General features: G+C 39.7%; 1 protein-coding gene across 2 annotated transcripts in view; it reads left to right on the top strand.

The window, feature by feature from the left end:
- OSBPL1A (oxysterol binding protein like 1A) overlaps positions 1-18,806 on the top strand; it is a 225,833-nt gene that overhangs the window by 65,621 nt on the left and 141,406 nt on the right. Inside the window, exons 8-13 of one of the 2 annotated variants that reach the window (XM_025365016.1) lie at positions 8,596-8,654; positions 8,756-8,800; positions 10,002-10,075; positions 10,190-10,253; positions 12,648-12,746; positions 16,025-16,147. In XM_025365016.1, coding sequence (XP_025220801.1) covers positions 8,596-8,654; positions 8,756-8,800; positions 10,002-10,075; positions 10,190-10,253; positions 12,648-12,746; positions 16,025-16,147 — 464 coding nt within the window. Of the gene's footprint in view, positions 1-8,595; positions 8,655-8,755; positions 8,801-10,001; positions 10,076-10,189; positions 10,254-12,647; positions 12,747-16,024; positions 16,148-16,607; positions 16,677-18,806 lie in introns of those variants that run through there. The other variant, XM_025365017.1, reaches the window with a different exon arrangement.

Below are 18,806 nucleotides of genomic sequence, written 5' to 3'. Positions count from 1 at the left end.
CACCATATTGGACAGTGTAGCTCTACACATGACAAGCTGTCCCAGAGGCTCTGTGGTTCACTGCGTTGTCCTCACCTTGCACATACTATTCTCTCTGCCAGAAGTGCTCTTGTCTTTCTTGTCCATCTGGTCAACCCTAGTCTTGCTTTAAGAGCTAGCTCAAACTCTGCTTCCCCAGAGAGCCCTTCTCTGTATCCCTAGACCGATACAGGTTTGTGGAGCTGGAGAGAATTCAGAAATCAACCCATGTAAGTACGGTAATTTAATTTTCGACAGAGGTGTGAAGGCAGTCAATGGAAAAGGATAAACTAGGAGTTACAAAAGCAAAAATTGACATCAAAGTGAGATTTTGGCCAGGTGCAGTGGCTCACACCTGTAATCCCAGCACTTTGCGAGGCTGAGGTGGGCGGATCACGAGGTCAGGAGATCGAGACCATCCTGGCTAACATGGTGAAACCCTGTCTCTGCTAAAAAAAAAAAAAAAAATACAAAAAATTAGCCGGGCGTGGTGGCACATGCCTGGTAGTCCCAGCTAGTCGGGAGGCTGAGGCAGAAGAATTGCTTAAACCCAGTAGGTGAAGGTTGCAGTGAGGCGTCACTGCACTCCAGCCTGGGTGACAGAGTGAGACTCCATCTCAACAACAACAAAAAAAAGTGTGATTTCTAGATTTCTAGTGTCTTTACCAGTTTGCCAAAGACTTGAGCAGTTTTTCTGTGTGGCATTTTATAATGATTTTTCCTTCAAAAATGTAGATTCAGAAGAGTCCAAATGAAATAAGAATTAATATAGTTCCATACAAATACCAGTCTAAATGGAAAAAAACTTCCCTTGTAAATATTGAAAAGTTACTATTGGTATTCAAAGGTATATTTACTCTATAGTTTATATTAGTAACCAAAGTTGAACATTCCTGTTAAAGCTATTAAATTTTTTTTGACAGAAGTCAGAATGGCATCTTCTGAAAGAGAATAATTTTTAAAAATCAGGCCAGGCATAGTAGCTGAAGCCTGTAATCCCAGTACTTTGGGAGGCTGAGGTGGGCAGATCATTTGAGGTCAGGAGTTCGAGACCAGCCTGACCAACATGATGAAACCCTGTCTCTACTAAAATATAAAAATTAGCCAGGTGTGGTGGCAGGTGACTATACTTCCAGCTACTTAGGAGGCTGAGGCAGAAGAATCACTTGAACCCAGGAGACGGAGGTTGCAGTAAGCCGAGATCTTGCCACTGCACTCCAGTCTGAGTGACCGAGTGAGACTCCCTCTTAAAAAAAATAAAAAAATCAATCAATCAAAGGCTGGGTGCGGTGGCTCACTCCTGTAATCCCAGCACTTTGGCAGGCCATGGCAGGGGGTAGATCACTTGAGGTCAGGAGTTCGAGGCCAACATGGTAAAACCTTGTCTTTACTAAAAATACAAAATTAGACGGGCATGGTGGAGCACGCCTGTAATCCTAGTTACTTAGAAGTTTGTGGCAGGAGAATTGCTTGAACCTGGGAGGTGGAGGTTGAAGTGAGCCAAGATTGTGCCACTGCACTCCAGCGTGGGTGACAGAGCAAGACTCCGTTTCAAAAAAAAAAAAAAAAAAAAAACACCATAAGAGCAACATTTGCATTATAGAAATCTTCAAAAATAGAAGAAAAAAAAAAAGCACAAATTACCAAAGCATAGTCACAGTTACTTTGGCATCCTTCTAATCTATTTTCAGGTCTATTTTAGAACATTTTTTAAAAATTGTAGAACTAATGCTTGTTATAGTTGTAATGAGGAAAACAAAAACAGTAGAAAAGTATATAATCACCTCTAACCCAAACATCCAAAGATTTAGTTTTTAGTTGTTAAAGTTTTAGTTTTAGTTGTTAATGTTCCATAGTAACGTATTTCTTTTAAAGTTTTAAATAATAGATACTACCTTAAGAATATAAGCAAAATAAAAGTTATATATTACTCATAGACGAATACACAGGCATTTCATGATATTCCAAAGCGGGAAATGGCATTAGGCATCAGATGGCATGGAACTGGGAACCAGAAATCTGTTAGGAACCAAGATGGCTGCCTTGTGTGTGTCTGTCTCTCACCGCGTGGTCTGACCATGTCTTCTAGCAGACCAGCTGTTTTATTTTCCAGTATACATAATGGAAGATGGCTGCCCCGTGACTCCACTTAGGAGATCACAATCTCTCAACCTCAGTGTTACATTTCAGTGGGAGATAATGTGTTAGTACCTGCTTGTGTCAGGCGTCTGTGCCTAGTGTGGCCACTTGGGACTTTAGGGGCAGGACATGTGGTACAGAGATGGCTGCCAGGGCCTCCTCCTGGGAATGTGGATAGGGACAGAGAGGGGTGAATGGATGAGGACTGGCAGACACCTCACAAAGTGTCTCTTCATTTTAATTGACAGGTTGTAAATAGAGTTGGCCTATTAAAGTTCCCCTTTTATGAAGCATCAACAGCTTTTCCACATTGTCCCCAGTACTTCATGAGGATATAACATAATTTTTTCACTCAAAAGTCTAGTGATAAGAACAATTCTGTATTTTTTTTTTTTTTACAGTGAAAATGTCTTAGTCTGTTTTTTTCTTTTCTTTTTTAAAAAACAAGGGGCTGGCTATGGTGGCTCACGCCTGTAATCCCAGCGCTTTGGGAGGCCAAGGCAGGAGGATTACTTAAGCCCAGGAGTTTGTGGGCTGGGCAACACAGTGAGACCCATCTCTGAAAAAAAAATAAAATTAAAAAATAAAAGCAAGGATATTTAAAATTTTTAATCAAATTGGTTAATCCATCTCTTTGATTTCTTCTAAGACTTCTGAGCTTAGGTAGAGATTTGGTAAATGTTTAATTCTCTTTCCTCCCAGTTTAATCACATTCATTCATTCAGCAATGCTGCGCCACCACTGTGTGCCAAGAACCGTCCTTGGTGCTGGAGTCCCAACAGTGAACAGAGCCCAACAGTCTCCATGTTCCTGAGCTCGTATTCTGGTGGGAGGAGATAGACAACAAATAAATGCATATGTGCTTTCAGGCCGTGAGGTGCAGGAAAATAAAATAGGATGAAGGGGCTAGAGAGTGATGGTAGGGTGAGGGGTGTCTTAGAAGGGATATAAAGGAAGCGCTCTCTAAGCTACTTTGAGCAAACAGCTGAGCTGAGTGCAGGAGTGAGCCCTGAGGATTTCTGGCAGAAGAGCATTCAAGGAAAACAGAAAGCCAGTGTAAAAGCTCTGGAGTAGAAGAACACGTGGCACACTGAGGAAAAGGAAAGCTGCCAGTGTGCCCAGGGCAGGGTGAGCTGGAGAAGAGTGGGTAGCATCAGAGCTACCAGAGGCCCAGGCCTGCAGGGCCTGGTTGGCTGTGAGCAGGAGCTTGGTGGTGTGTGAGTGTGGTTGGAGGGCTTTGAGCAGGAAAGTGAATGTGAGAGTGTGTGTTAGGATGTGGGAGTCTCAACTTGTCAATCCCTTACCTTTATACCCTTTATCAAGTAATCTTTCCTTTTCCATTATTTTGTCATGCCTTTCTCATACTTTCTAAGAATTCCTTTTCTTTCTTTCTTTTCTTTTTTTTTTTTTTTTGAGACAGAGTCTTGCTCTGTTGCCCAGGTTGGAGTGCAGTGGCGTGATCTTGGCTCACTACAGCGTCCACCTCCTGGCTTCAAGCAATTCTCCTGCCTCAGCCTCCCGAATGGCTGGGATTACAGGTGCGCACCACCACGCCCAGCTAATTTTTATATTTTTAGTAGAGATGGGGTTTCACCATGTTGGCCAGGATGGTGTCTCGATCTCTTGACCTCGTGATCCGCCCGCCTCGGCCTCCCAAAGTGCTAGGATTACAGGCATGAGCTACTGCGCACGGCCTCTTTTTTTTTTTTTTTTTTTAAATAGACAGACTTGCTCTGTTGGTGATCTTGGCTCACTGCAACCTCTGCCTCCGAGGTTCAAGCAATGCTCCCACCTCAGCCTCCTGAGTAGCTGGGACTACAGGCATGCGCCACCGCACCTGGCTAATTTTTGTAATTTTAGTAGAAATGGGGTTTCGTTATGTTTGCTGGGCGGGTCTCGAACTCCTGGCATCAAGTGATCTACCTACCTCAGCCTCCCAAAGTGCTGAGATTACAGGCATGAGCCATGGTGCCTGGCCTCTGTGTATTTTTTATTGTTTTTCATTCACTCATCTGTCTCTTCTCTTGACAGTAGTGCATTAAAAAAAAAAGTTTTTTAGAGAGTATTGCACTTTTAATGATTATAATGTTTTAATGTGTGAGATTTCCCCTTACCATTTTTAAGGATTTTCTTTGACATCCTTATCTGTTTATTCTCCCAGATGGCATTTAAAATAATTTTCTTAGGCTCTTCATTGGGATTTAATGGAAATTACATCCTGTGTAAATTAATTTAAGGAGAATTGGCATCTTCATGGAGTTTTCTCATTAAGGGACAAATCTTTGTCATGCACACTTTTAAATATTACCTCATTCCTGTTTTTCACTGTATTTTGTTGTGGTTGGTGAGAGAGGTAGTGTATTTTTTAACTGGTAATGGAACCCATCTAGATTCCATCTAGGAGGCTATTTCATTTAGTTCAAAAGCATTTTATTGAATTCTTACTGTGTGCCAGGCATTTTAGGCATCGAATCCAGAAATGAGGTCTCTAGCCTGGAATTTCATCTAGTTGGCAGGAGCTCAGAATTTATTTTTGGTATTAGGGCAGAATTCTATGAAAGAAATCATAGTGTTGTCTATCTCTCTGCCTAAAGAAATAATTTCTCCAAAGTGCCCTGTACGTATAATGAAAATAACACAGAATTGGCAGTCCTTCGTCAGACATTTTCCTATGTGCTAGGCAGAAAAACTAAACTGAGTATTAATTTTTTTGGTTAATGTTTTAAAAAGTTTTTTCCCCACTGAAGAAGTAATGTATCACCAGGCCTGGGTTCCCCATCAGCAGCTCTATAAATCCTCCTCCAAAATAAATCTTAAAGCCACATACAAGGCCGGGCGTGGTGGCTCACGCCTGTAATTCCAGCACTTTGGGAGGCCAAGGCGGGTGAATCACGAGGTCAGGAGATGGAGACCATCCTGGCTAACACAGTGAAACCCCGTCTCTACTTAAAAAAAAAAAAAAAAAAAAAAAAAAATTAGCCGGGCGCGGTGACGGGCGCCTGTAGTCCCAGCTACTCGAGAAGCTGAGGCAGGAGAATGGCGTGAACCCGGGAGGCGCAGCTTGCAGTGAGCTGAGATGGTGCCACTCACTCCAGCCTGGGCGACAGAGTGAGACTCCATCTCAAAAAAAACAAAAAAAACAAAAAAGAAAAGCCACATAGTTCTCTCTATATTAAAATGATCTCCATTTTACTACTGACCTTCTCGTCCAAACCACCAGTATCCTTTACCAGCACTATTGCCATCTCTTTGTAATTAGCCTCTCTGCATTTCTTTTGCCCATGTTTACAAGCCATATTGCACACAGCAGCCAGAGTGACCTTTTAAAAAAAAACATGGAAATTGTCAAAGCTTAAGAAATCAAATAGCATAATTAATTGATGAACCCATTACCCTCCTCCAGAACTTAGCAATAATGGCCACTCCATACCTCTTCCCACTCCCTGAATTATTGTGAAGCAATTCTAGACATCATGCCATCTCTTTCTTTTTGTTTTTTAAAAATGTATTTGTTTTTCTTTTTTTTTACCCTGTCAACCCAGCTTTTCCCAATTCTGGGAAGAACTGGAAAGAGAAGGCTTGCCATGCCATTTTATTTGTACATACCCAGTGCTCCTCAACTAACTGTGGGGCCACGTCCCCATAGACCCATTGTAAGTTGAAAATACACTTAAGGCCAGGTGCAGTACTCCCACCTGTAATCCCAGCATTCTGGGAGGCTGAGGCTGGTGGATCGCTTGAGCCTAGGAATTTGAGACCAACCTGGTGAAACACCATTCCTACAAAAAAATACAAAAATTAGCCAGGTGTGATGACATGTGCCTGTAGTTCCAGCTACCAGGGAGGCTGAGGTGAGAGGATCACTTGAGCCCAAGAGGTCGAGGCTGTGGTGAGCTGTGATAGTTGAAAAACCATTAAGTCAAACTGTTGTAAGTTGGGGAACATCTGTAGTTCAGTATATTAATAAAAAATAAGGGCACCCTTTAAGAAAAACCACAAGCATGTGATAGTTGCAAAACTCTGTGCACCTATAAAAACCATTGAATTTGTGCAGTTTAAAGGAATAAATTGTATGGTATGTTAATTTCTATCTCGATAGGGATATTAAAAAACAGCACAATAGCATCATCTTATTAATAATATTCTAGTAATTTATCAAAATCATGAAACAGCCAAAATTCATATTTTCCCAGTTATTTTTTAGTATTATTATTATTATTTTTTTTTTTTTTTTGAGACAAAGTCTCACTCTTGTCCCCCCAGGCCGGAGTGCAATGGCACGATCTTGGCTCACTGCAACTCCGCCTCTCAGGTTCAAGTGATTCTCCTGCCTCAGTCTCCAGAGTAGCTGGGATTACAGGCGCCTGCCACCACGCCCGGCTAATTTTTGTATTTTTAGTAGAGATGGGGTTTCATCATGTTGGCCAGGCTGGTCTCGAACTCCTGACCTAAGGTGATCCGCCCACCTTGGCCTCCCAAAGTGCTAGGATTACAGGCATAAGCCACTGCACCCAGCCAATATTATAATTTTTTAACACTTTAACAGAGTTTTAAACATGAGTCAGATCATGTTACTCTTACTTAAAACCCTTCAGTGGCTTTTCATCCTATTTAGAATAAAACTCAAACTCCTTATGCTGGCTTACAAAAGTCTGGCCTACAAACCCCTTGTGTGATGTGGCTTCTGTGTGCCTCTCTGACTTTCTCTTGCCTGCTGAATTGTTCCTATCTCAAAGCCTTTGCATGAGCCGTTCCCTCTGGTAGAATGTCCTTCCCTGTATTTTCACAAGGCTGGATCCTTCTTTTCAACGTAGACATCCCTTCCTCAAAGAGGCCTTCCCTGATCAACCCCTCGTTTTCCAATCTAAAGTGGTATCCCAGTCACTCTGTCAAATCATTTATTTAAAAAGTCTGGGCGTACCGTGGTTCATTGTCTGCTATATCTTTTAAAATTAAATTATCATCTGTCTTTCCTGGCCTTCTATGCTTTCCTATCCCCCCAGTATTTTTTCTCTTATGTTCACTACTGAATCCTCAGTGCCTAAAATAGTAATCGGTGCATAACAGACCCTCATTAGAAGATATTCATACAAAAAAACTGCCAACACATACCAGGTGTTTGATATTTATAAAAATAGTATTATTTTAAACCACCCCCACCCCTCTTTTTGTTTTTAGAGACAGAGTCTCATTCTGTCACCCAGTCTGGAGTGCAGTGGTAGCTGGGACTGTAGGCACATGCCACCATGCCTGGCTAATTAAATTTTTTTCTTTTTTTGTAGAGATAAGGTCTCACTATGTTACCTAGGCTGGTCTTAAGCTTCTGGCCTCAAGCCATACTTCCACCTTAGACTCTCAGAGTGCTGGGATTACAGGTGTGAGCCACTGCGCCTGGCCTAAAAAGTTATCTGATAGAATATATCACCTTACTGCATAAACAGTTCCAGAGTTCTCATTGATATGTTGTTTTGAAAGGACTGTTCTAATTTTCGTAGGTAGCTTTCGTTTCTCTGATAATAAGCTATTTCAGGCTAGGAGATGGTTTGATTTATTTGTGGGTTTTTTTCTTTTTCTTTTTTTTTTTTTTTTTTTTACCTTTTGTCCTTCATTTAATGTCCTGCTCACTTCAGTATTCAATAAATAACTTTGATAAGACAAATTCCGTTTTTGTTGTTATTTGGCAAAATGTGGAATGTGCATGTGTAAGATTGGAAAAATTAACATTGATAGCTTGCTGGCTTTATTCTCCATTGTCACCTTTTTCTTTTGTCCTAAATTGTGGACCATCACACCTTCAGCTTGTGAGCCATCTCTACTACCCGTTATGCAGCATGGCGGCTGAAGTGTAGCTGGGGTCGGCTAGAGTAGACCCCAAATTTGTGATTAGTTATGTATCTTGAGATGAGGGGAAATCCTGAATTATCCAGGTAGACCTACGTAATTACAAGGCTCCTGACAGGAGGGAGGCCTATGTATAGAGAGAGAACAGAATGCTGGAAGCAGAGGTTGGAGTAATGTGCTTTGGAGATGGAAGAGACCCCATGTCACGTCATGTCGTTGGCCGATAGAAGTAGAAAAGGCAGGGAAATGTTTCCCTTGGAGCCTCCAGAAGGAATGCAGCTCTGTCCACGTGTTGATTTCTGCCCGGTGAAATGGATTTCAGACTTCTGATCTCTGAAACTATAAGATAATAAATCTGTATTGTTTAAGCCACAAATTTGTGAGTTCACGATAATTTGTTGCGAAGTTCATCTGATTTCCTGGCTTAATAGCGACCAAAAGGGAGGTCAGCAACCTCTCTCTGGTAGGTAATTTTTTGGGAAAAGAAAAAGATATAGGCAATAGAAAAATGAAGGAATATTAGATGCTGGAGTTCCAGCATTGACGGTTATAGTACATTTAAGCTGTTGATGGCGTTTTTCTTTGTATTTTACACAGATCAGAAACCTCTTGACCTTGCCCAGGGTGCTGAAATGAAACACATTCTTGTTAATAAGGTACAGAGTAATGAATTAAATTTATCTAACAATTTTTAGAAAAAAATTTTGAATGTGTCAAATATGTAGATGCATTTTTCATGAAAACATGTTTTTGACAGGTCATCTACAAAGCATTGAAACGATATGAGGGCCCTCTCTGGAAGGTAGGTTGGGGTGATTTTTTAATTATATAACTGTAAAGAATAATTCTCAGGTGCTCTATTTCTGTTTAAAACTTTTTAAAAATCATTTCTGAAATATATGTGATTTAATCACTTTTGGATCTTATAATGTAAGCCACTTATTTTTTATTTATTTATTTTTTTTGAGATAGAGTCTTGCTCTGTCACCCAGGCTAGAATGCAGTGGGGTACTCACTGCAACCTCCGCTCCCTGGATTCAAGTGGTTCTCCTGCCTCAGCCTCTCAAGTAGCTGGGATTATAGGCGCCCACCACCACGCCCGGTTAATTTTTGTATTTTTAGTAGAGACAAGCATTCACTATCTTGGCCAGACTGGTCTTGAACTCCTGACCTCGTGATCCACCTGCCTCAGCCTCCCAAAGTGCTGGGATTACAGGTGTGAGCCACTGCACCCAGCAAACCACTTTTATACTATTGGATTTCAAGAGGCTTCCACTGGTTGTAGCAGTTACTTTTCTGTGTGTTGATGGTCACTTTTAGGTGTTTTTTTGGTTTTGATGAGTCGCTTTTAGGTGACTAAGTTCTTATGAAAAGGAGTGGGGGGAAAATACATTTTTTTTCTTACTAGATCAAAGAATTACAGTATTATTTTTGTTATGAACATCAAACCATGGCAGACTTAGAAGAAAATTGATATTTGAATTATCACGTGGTACATATATACAATTCTTCTGGTCCTAATACCTGCTACATTTTAGAGAATCCTGTTTTCTAGAATTAACCATGGAAGAGCACATAATTTCTTTTGCATTTGCACGCAATCCATTTATCTATTTATGCATCTGTATGCTTATATTGTATAAGATAAATTTAGGATAATTTTCTTTTTTAGACATTCATTCATGACTTTGAGGAAATTGTCTTTGAAGCCCACAGCTGGTATATTTTCTGTAAATAATCCCTGAACAGTTTTGCCAGAACCATAAAGTGTAATCATCATTGATCTTATCAGTATGGCATTTCTGCTGTTCCTGTCACCCTGTAGTGGTATGTTTTCATTACTGCACTTAGTACCTAAGTTCATGTTTGATCATTTTTTAAAAATGTTCAGTACTACTGTCTAAAGACTCAAATATGACTATCATCACTTAATTACTTTTTATCAGTCAACTATTTGAATCTAGATGTGTCAGCTTGGGAAATGTTTGTTATTTTTCCCTTAGAGTTCAAGATTTTTTGGCTGGAGATTATTCTGGGTAGTGTTAGAGCATGGAGTCCTTTCGTGGTATAGGAAACAGTAAGTATTATGATCTTTACACTTAACAAATTTCACTGTATAAATTTTGAAATATGAATATTTTTCACTTATCTCTTTTCCTTTTGTCTTAATAATTTCATCTTTATTTTGAAGGCCCGATGCCGTTCATAATATTTACCGCCAGGGATGCAAACACCTGACTCAAGCAGTATGCACGGTAGGATGAAACATGGATCATTTGCTCCTCTGTGACATCAGTTCTTCAAGTGATTGACCCAAATCATTTATACAGCCTTGTAAAATCTTGGGGTTCCGTGGAATGCTGTAGAAAGCACTTGTATATATTTTTATTTGAGAACAAGTAACGTCGTGGCCTCTGCATTTTGAACAAAATTTTAAAATACAGTCAACTTTTATTTATCTCCATGTATTATGGAATGAGAGATGGATTGTCCAAAAATATTTGTCAGATTTACCCAGGCTTATTTGATTATGAAATATCCTAGCACATGCACTTGAAAAGAATGTGTATTTTGCTATTATTGTTGGTTGTAGGGTCCTATCAATATTAATTCAGTCATGGTGGTTGATAGTGTTCAGATCTTTTGTGTCTTGGTTTTTGACTAGTGGTTGTATCAATTGCTGAAAGAGGGATGTGAAAGTGTCCAACTATGCTTGTGGAATGTTGCATTTCCTTCTCTGTTATTGATAACATACTTATGATTATTGTCTTCTCGATTAATTGATCCTTTTATTGTTTTGTGGCCCTCTATCTCTTGTAATACATTTTGTTTTAAAATTTATTTTGTCCGATATGAACGTAACTACTTTGGCCTTCTTATGTTTACTGTTCACATGGTGTCTTTTTCCTATCAATTTACTTTCAGCCTATATGTATCTTTATATTTATTTTCTGTCTTTTGGGGATAGCATATGTTTTAGTTTCTATTACCCATTCTGGCAATTTTTGCCTTTTAATTGGATTTTTCTTTTGTGAATGTCTTCTACTTTCATGCTTCTTCACGTGTAAGATAATTCTGGGTTTTGTTTTGTTTTGTTCTTGTTTTTGTTTTTTTGAGATGGAGTCTCACTCTCTCACCCAGGCTGGAGGGCAGTGGCACAATCTCAGCTCACTGCAACCTCCACCTCCCAGGTTCAAGCGATTCTCTGCCTCAGCCTCCTGAGTAGCTGGGATTACAGGTGAACGCTACCATACCTGGCTAATTTTTGTATTTTTTGGTAGAGATGGGGTTTTGCCATGTTGGCTAGGCTGGTCTCGAACTCCTGACCTCAAGCAATTCTCTTCCCTCAGCCTCCCAAATTGCTGGGATTATAGGCATGAGACACCACACCCAGCCTGAATGTCAGGTAATTTTGGATGGTACTCTTAATATTATGAATGTTGAGTTCTGGAGATTTCGGATTCTGTTGTTTATCTCTGTTAAGTATTGTCCGTTGTAGCAAGTCCTGTTCTTGGCTTGGTTTGGATCATGAACTGTGACTTGGGCAGTGGCTCCGGACTCAGTTCAGATAGGTTGTGTTTATATGAGCTGCTTCTATGTGTGTGTGGCTCATGAGTCAGAGATGTGAGTAGTAGACAGAATCTGGGGACCCCCTCTCTGTCTCTTTCCCTTGGGGGATTCCCCTGTTCTCTTTAGTGCTTATGGATTCCCAGGTTTGCTTTACTAATGTCCAGAGACAGGGGTTTCCACATGTGCCCTTGCTGTTGTCCTGTCACCATGTGGACTGTGCTTAGTCCCAGGTGCAAAACCTGAGGCATGGGAACTTACTTCCACAGCTCCTTGGCCCCTTTCCTCCAGAGAGCGTGACTCCCTGTCAGAGTCTGTCAGCTTTTGTTCAGGTCCAGGTTCCTCCATGTGGTTGCCTTTTCTTTTGTATCCAGGTTTTAGAGTTGTTTTCCACATGATAAAGGTGTTGTTGCTACACCTTTACACCAACTACAGAGGTGGGGGGCCTCTGATAGGGTCTTGAAGAAATCTACCTTTTTCCGTTCTTAACCCATTTATGTCTGGTGTTCCATTATTGGAATGTTAAGCTTGTGGGAGTTATTTATATCCTACTGCTCAAGGTCATCACCAAGGTCTGATTTTTCACAAAACATTTTGCAACCTCTGACATAAATGACTTAAAATCCTTTTCATGCCAAACTTTTATTTTAAAACCCATAATTCTGATTCTTCTTACTCTCTCCCTTTTCTCCTTCTTTATCAACCTTATCTACTGCTGATTATTTTATATTCAGCTCAAACAAAAAGGTAATAAAAAATGGGAACTGTGGTAGCTAAATGATTTTATAACCCAAGTGCATATTAAGTTATACTTAAGAAAGGATAAAAATGACATACCTGATGAACCAGAGTATTTATGTTGAGTAACTAAGAAGTTGAGAGCCAGACCCGATATAGGTAAACTACAGTGCATTTGATACTCCCACTGTAATCTATTTTTTTCTGATTTTTGTCTATCAATATTTAAGTGTTCAACTGGGTGTCCTTAAGTCATGTGAGTACTTTAAATTTTATGTATAGATAATTTTAGGGTCCTCTTTTATGTGAATGAATGTTGTCTTACTGACTTCTTTATATCCAAGGTAAAATCCACCGATAGCTGCCTCTTCTTTATTAAATGCTTTGATGACACCATTCATGGCTTCCGGGTTCCTAAGAATAGCCTTCAACAGTCAAGAGAGGTAATCTTATGGATTCATGTATCTTTCCTAAAACGTACAGAACATTTAAAGACACGGAGAATGTAACATAGGTTCAATGGTAACATCCAAAATCTTGTCGATTGTACTTTTTATTTTTTAAAAAATTTTTATTTATTTGTTTTTTTGAGACAGAGTCTCACTCTGTAGCCCAAGCTGGAGTGCAGTGGTGCGATCTCAGCTCACTGCAACCCCTGCCTCCCAGGCTCAAGCGATTCTCATGCCTCAGCCTCCCGAGTAGCTGGGACTACAGGCACGTGCCAACACACCCGGCTAATTTTTTTTGTATTTTAGCAGAGACGGGATTTTACCACATTGCCCAGGGTAGTCTCAAACTCCTGAGCTCAGGCGATCCGCCCACCTTGGCCTCCCAAAGTGCTGGGATTACAGGCGTGAGCCACCGCGCCCGGCACTGATTGTACTTTTTAAATGAAGCTTTTAAAATTTAGTATATGAATTAGTTATTTATCAAAATGTACCAGCAGATATTTTCTGTTCATAATTTCTTTTTCAGTTTTAATTCTCTGAATGTAAGGGGCATCCTTTTAATGTAAATGACAGGTCTACGCCTTAACTTATAGGTGAGGAAACTAAGGATTGTAAGATTGAAGTGATTTCCCAAGGCCAGGCAGCTTGTGAGTGACAGAACCTGGACTACAAATCACGTGTTCTGATACTCATTACAGTGCAGACTCAGCCTTCCTATGTGATAAATTAAACAACAGCAGCAAGCTAGAAAATTGGGATTTACTTGACCAATACTTATGGTACAGTCACTTAATGGAGTATCCCTATTCTTTTCTTTTCTCTCTCTTTCTTTCTCTTTCCTTCCTTCCTTTCTTCCTTCCTTCCTTCCTTCCTTCCTTCCTTCCTTCCTTCCTTCCTTCCTTCCTTCCTTCCTTCCTTCCTTCCTTCCTTCTTCCTTTCTTCCTTCCTTCCTTTCTTCCTTTCTTCCTTTCTTTCTTTCTTTCTGACAGAGTTGCTCTGTCACCCAGGCTGGAGTGCAGTGGTGGGATCTCGGCTCACTGCAACCTCTGCCTCCCCAGTTCAAGCGATTCTCCCGCTTCAGCCTCCCGAGTAGCTGGGATTACAGGTGCATGCCACCATGCCCCACTAATTTTTGTGTTTTTAGTAGAGACGGGGTTTCACCACGTTCATCAGGCTGGTCTCGACCTCCTCACCTTGTGATCCGCCCACTTCAGCCTCCCAAAGTGTTGGGATTACAGGCATGAGCCACCACCCCCGGCCCTTTTCTTTTTCATTTATTTATTTATTTTTTTTTTGAGATAGAGCCTCCCTTGCTCTGTCACCCAAGCTGGAGTGCACTGGTGTGATCCTGGCTCACTGCAACCCCTGCCTTTCTGGTTCAAGCAATTCTCCTGCCTCAGCCTCCTGAGTAGCTGGGATTACAGGCATGTACCACCATGCCTGGCTAACTTTTGTATTTTTAGTAGAGATGGGGTTTCACCATGTTGGCCAGGCTGGTCTCGAACGTTATCTGCCCACCTTGCCCTCCCAAAGTGCTGGGATTACAGGTGTGATCCACTGCGGCAGGCCTATTCTTATTCTTTTAAATCAAAGCAGTGTTCTGTAAACTAGTTCAACCATTGTGGAAAACAGTGTGGTGATTCCTCAAGGATCTAGAACTAGAAATACCATTTGACCCAGCCATCCCATTACTGGGTATATACCCAGAGGATTATAAACCATGCTGCTCTAAAGACACATGCACACATACGTTTATTGCAGCACTATTCACAATAGCAAAGACTTGGAATCAACCCAAATGTCCATCAGTGACAGGCTGGATTAAGAAAATGTGGCACATACACACTATGGAATACTATGCAGCCATAAAAAAGGATGAGTTCGTGTCCTTTGTACGGACATGGATGCAGCTGGAAACCATCATTCTCAGCAAACTGTCGCAAGAACAGAAAACCAAACACCGTAATGTTCTCACTCATAGGTGGGAATTGAACAATGAGATCACTTGGGCACAGGAAGGGGAACATCACACACCAGGGCCTATTGTGGGGAGGGGGTATGGGGGAGGAATAGCATTAGGAGAAATACCTAATGTAAATGACGAGTTAATGGGTGCAGCACACCAACATAGCACATGTATACATATGTAACAAACCTGCACCTTGTGCACCTGTACCCTAGAACTTAAAGTATAATAATAAAAAATAAAAAAATTAAAAAAATTTTAAAAAATAAATCAAAGCATTGTTCATAGACATATCTTGATTTTTTGGTAAACTATGTAAGAGGTTAAATAATCTATTTTCCAAAGTGGTAAACTTTGGCCTTGCAAAGAACCCTAAACAGTCTAACTCATGACTCTCCCAACATTTCATAAAATGGTAAGATTTGACCCTGAGTGTAGTGTAAGAAAATGAGGAAAAAGTAAGATAGGGTACTTTTAGGCCAAACATTCTTTTTTGTGAAATCACTGTTATTTTAAAAATAGAGTAAAAGTTAAAGCATCAGGGCAAGTACTGGCTGTTTTAATATGACCTTAGTTTCTTGTGCTTCTAATTTGATAGTAAGTTAGTAAAATTGTGTATCTGGATCCATTATGATATAGTAACTTATTCTGTTAAGTTATAAAATTACAGGTTCTTAATATTGAAAATGAGAACCTATAATTTTTTTTTTTTTGAGTCAGAGTCTCACTCTGTCGCCCAGGCTGGAGTGCAGTGGCGTAATCTCGGCTCACTGCAAGCTCTGCCTCCTGGGTTCATGCCATTCTCCTGCCTTAGCTTCCCCAGTCGCTGGGACTACAGGCACCCGCCACCACGCCTGGCAAATTTTTTGTATTTTTAGTAGAGACGGGGTTTCACCATGTTAGCCAGGATAGTCTCAATCTCCTGATCTCATGATCCGTCCTCCTCGGCCTCCCAAAGTGCTGGGATTACAGGTGTGAGCCACAGTGCCCAGTCACGAGAACCTATAATTTTAAGTGACAAAGTTTTCTCTCGTTATTTAATTTCTGTAATGTGTTTGAATATTAACATTCATGAATGTGTAAACTTATAGATGATTTTTTTAAAGTACTAGGAAAAGCTTTTATCCAGACATATCACGAACAAGAGACCTACATTGCTGTTTCATTATTGGTTGCTTCGCTTTCCTTTTTGAGGCCATAATATTTATTTCACTAGGTAAATTTTATGCTTATCATATCATTGTAATATTATCTCTTTGGAATAAAAGTGCTTTTCACTCTCATTTAAATCCTTGCATGATTTCAGGACTGGCTGGAAGCAATAGAAGAACATTCTGCTTACAGCACTCACTACTGTTCCCAGGACCAGCTGACTGATGAGGAGGAGGAAGATATGGTTTCTGCCGTAGACTTGAAGAAATCCTTAGAGGTAAATAGGAAAATGTAACCTGACCTTTATAGCTATCTATGTCATACAAGTTTTATTAAGAACTTTTTTTTTTTAAGATGTAAGGTTTTGAAATTATGATTTCTAACAATAGAAATAGTATTGTTCTTTGCTGACTTACGTTGTGTTGGTAGTTTATGTCTGTCATGGTAATACTGTCAAATGCCTTTGTAGATATGCTCTGATGAGATGGACATGTGCCTTAAAGGCACTGTACTTTTTTAGGTGAAGCTTTTTACATTGCTGTTAACAGACTGTCATTCTGTTTGAAAATTGCTGCCAGGACGGGGAGCATGCATAGCTTGACTTGCTGCCCTTTATGACTTCACTGCAGATTTCAGAGTTTAAATAATGCAACCATAGTGATACCTTTCCTGGTCGGTAGGTTTCCTTTAAAACCACTTGTAATCTGTAGCTTGGTTGCTGAGAGATAAGGTAAGGCATCAAGAATGAATGGAGAAGTCATCTGAAGTGACACCAGTGCCTTATCCCCAGAGGATTATCAGCATAGGTAATCGAAATGAAATAGGTGTTTTGAGAGGTCATCAATTTTCTGGCTGTACCTTTTATTTACATCTTGTATCTAAGAGAATGGGAATTGAGTTTGGAAAAATTAGAACTATGGAATGATGATGAGTTTCAGTCTGAATAATTATGTCAGGATATATGAATTTGCCTACTAAATTTAATTTTTTTTTTTGTCTTTATAAATTAAATGAGTTGGTGGCAAGATTTGAATGTTTCTAGTTCAACATTTTTAATGAAGTTAAATTCCCTAATACCTAAGGAGTTTTATCAACTTAGGGACCTATACATTTAAATATAAAAGGTATTTTGACTCTTTCAATCCCAATGTTAATTTATGACGGAACATTAAAGAAGTTGAACTCTCCCATGTTTGTTGAAGACATTCCCCGGAATTGCTGACAACTCCTTTACCATACTACCTCTGGTTTAAAGCCTAGTGTGTATGCGAGAACCATAAACAAAATTTTCAGATCAGTGGACTTTGCAAAAGTAACATCTACTACAGCATTTAAATAACATTAAAACTGGGAAAATATGGAAGATTTAACATATATGGCCAAAATTACATTAAAGAAGTAAAAAAAAAATAAAGATGCTAAATATTTTAACTTTCAGTTGGTATTCCCTAATTGAAAAGAAATCCTTCCCTATTTACCTATCCTCAATAAGAGGTAAATGATAAAACCTAGAAGGATTTACAAAGCATACTAATAGCTTTCCTAGGATTATGATAATTTAAAAAGTTTTTAAATGGAAGTTACAGGTAAAATAAAGGCATACTAACTTACATACCATTAAAAAGATTTATTCTTTAGCATAATTTTCAAATTTTCAGGTCATCAACCTCGACTATATCTGTCAGTTTATTCCTTATTTTAATGTTTTGTTCACATGTTAACTTTAAAACCATGAAGGTTTTGCCTTTTAGATTTTATTGCACCTAAAGTCAATGAGAGTTTGAGCACTATAGTATTAAGCACGTTTAGCTTTTGCATGCTCCTCTCCAACAGAGTTTGAATGCTAATTCTGTAAATCTTTTTTTTCTTTTCCTTTCTTTTCTTTTTTCTTTTTTTTTTTTTTTGAGACAGAGTCTTTCTCTGTTGCACAGGCTGAAGTGCAGTGGTGTGATCATGGCTCACTGCAACTTCTACCTCGCGGGTTCAAGTGATCCTCTCGCCTCAGCCTCCCGAGTATCTGGGATTACAGGCCCACAACACCACACCCGGCTAATTTTTGTAATTTTAGTAGAGATGGGGTTTCACCATGTAGGCCAGGCTGGTCTCAAGCTCCTGACCTCAAGTGATCCTCCCGCTTCAGCCTCCCAAAGTGCTCGGATTACAGGCATGAGCCACCACGCCTGGCCAATTCTGTGAATCTTGATTCTGTCTTAACATCTGGAGACTGGTTCAAAATAGGTAAAATCTGAAATGAGCTTTGAAGTGTGTTGAATTATAGCTTGTTAGTAGACTGGCTCCAGGATGCCCTTCATTCTTGAGTTCTTAAGTTCCAGTGAAATTCAGGGGCCAATTTATGGAAAGGTCTATTCTTGGTACCTATGGACATTCTAAGGGGAATTAGGAATTCCAGGACTGATATACTCTAAAATCATCTGAATTAACAACAAAACTGATTTTATTTCCTTAACATGCTTTTGGATTAGTACACAGACCTATAAGAAATTAGCGAAAGGCTGAGGTGGGAGGATCACTTGTGCCCAGAGGTTTGAGTTCAGCCTGAGCAATATAGTGAGTCCCTGTCTCTTAGAAAGAAAGAGTGAGTCAGTTTTTCAGTACAAACATTTTTCAGTGAACATTGTCTTATACAATATGATTGTATAAGACAAATCCTAGAATTATTGACCTCGTAGTTGTTGCTGTAATAGCAACTTGAAAATATTTCAGAAATAAAAATTGGAAATTAGTCAAGCACAGTATTGTTATAGAACTGCACTGTCCAACATGATAGCTATTAAATATCCTGTGGCTATTTACACATGTGGCTATTTACATTTAAATTAATTAAAATTTAAAAATTCAGTTATTCAGCTGGGCACAGAGGCTCATGCCTGTAATCCCAGCACTTTGGGAGGCTGAGATGGGTGGATCACTTGAGG

Source organism: Theropithecus gelada, chromosome 18 (assembly GCF_003255815.1).
Source record: "Theropithecus gelada isolate Dixy chromosome 18, Tgel_1.0, whole genome shotgun sequence".
NCBI lineage: Eukaryota > Metazoa > Chordata > Mammalia > Primates > Cercopithecidae > Theropithecus > Theropithecus gelada.
The sequence above is the reverse complement of the archived record's forward strand: the minus strand, read 5'-3'. Positions and strand labels throughout refer to the sequence as shown.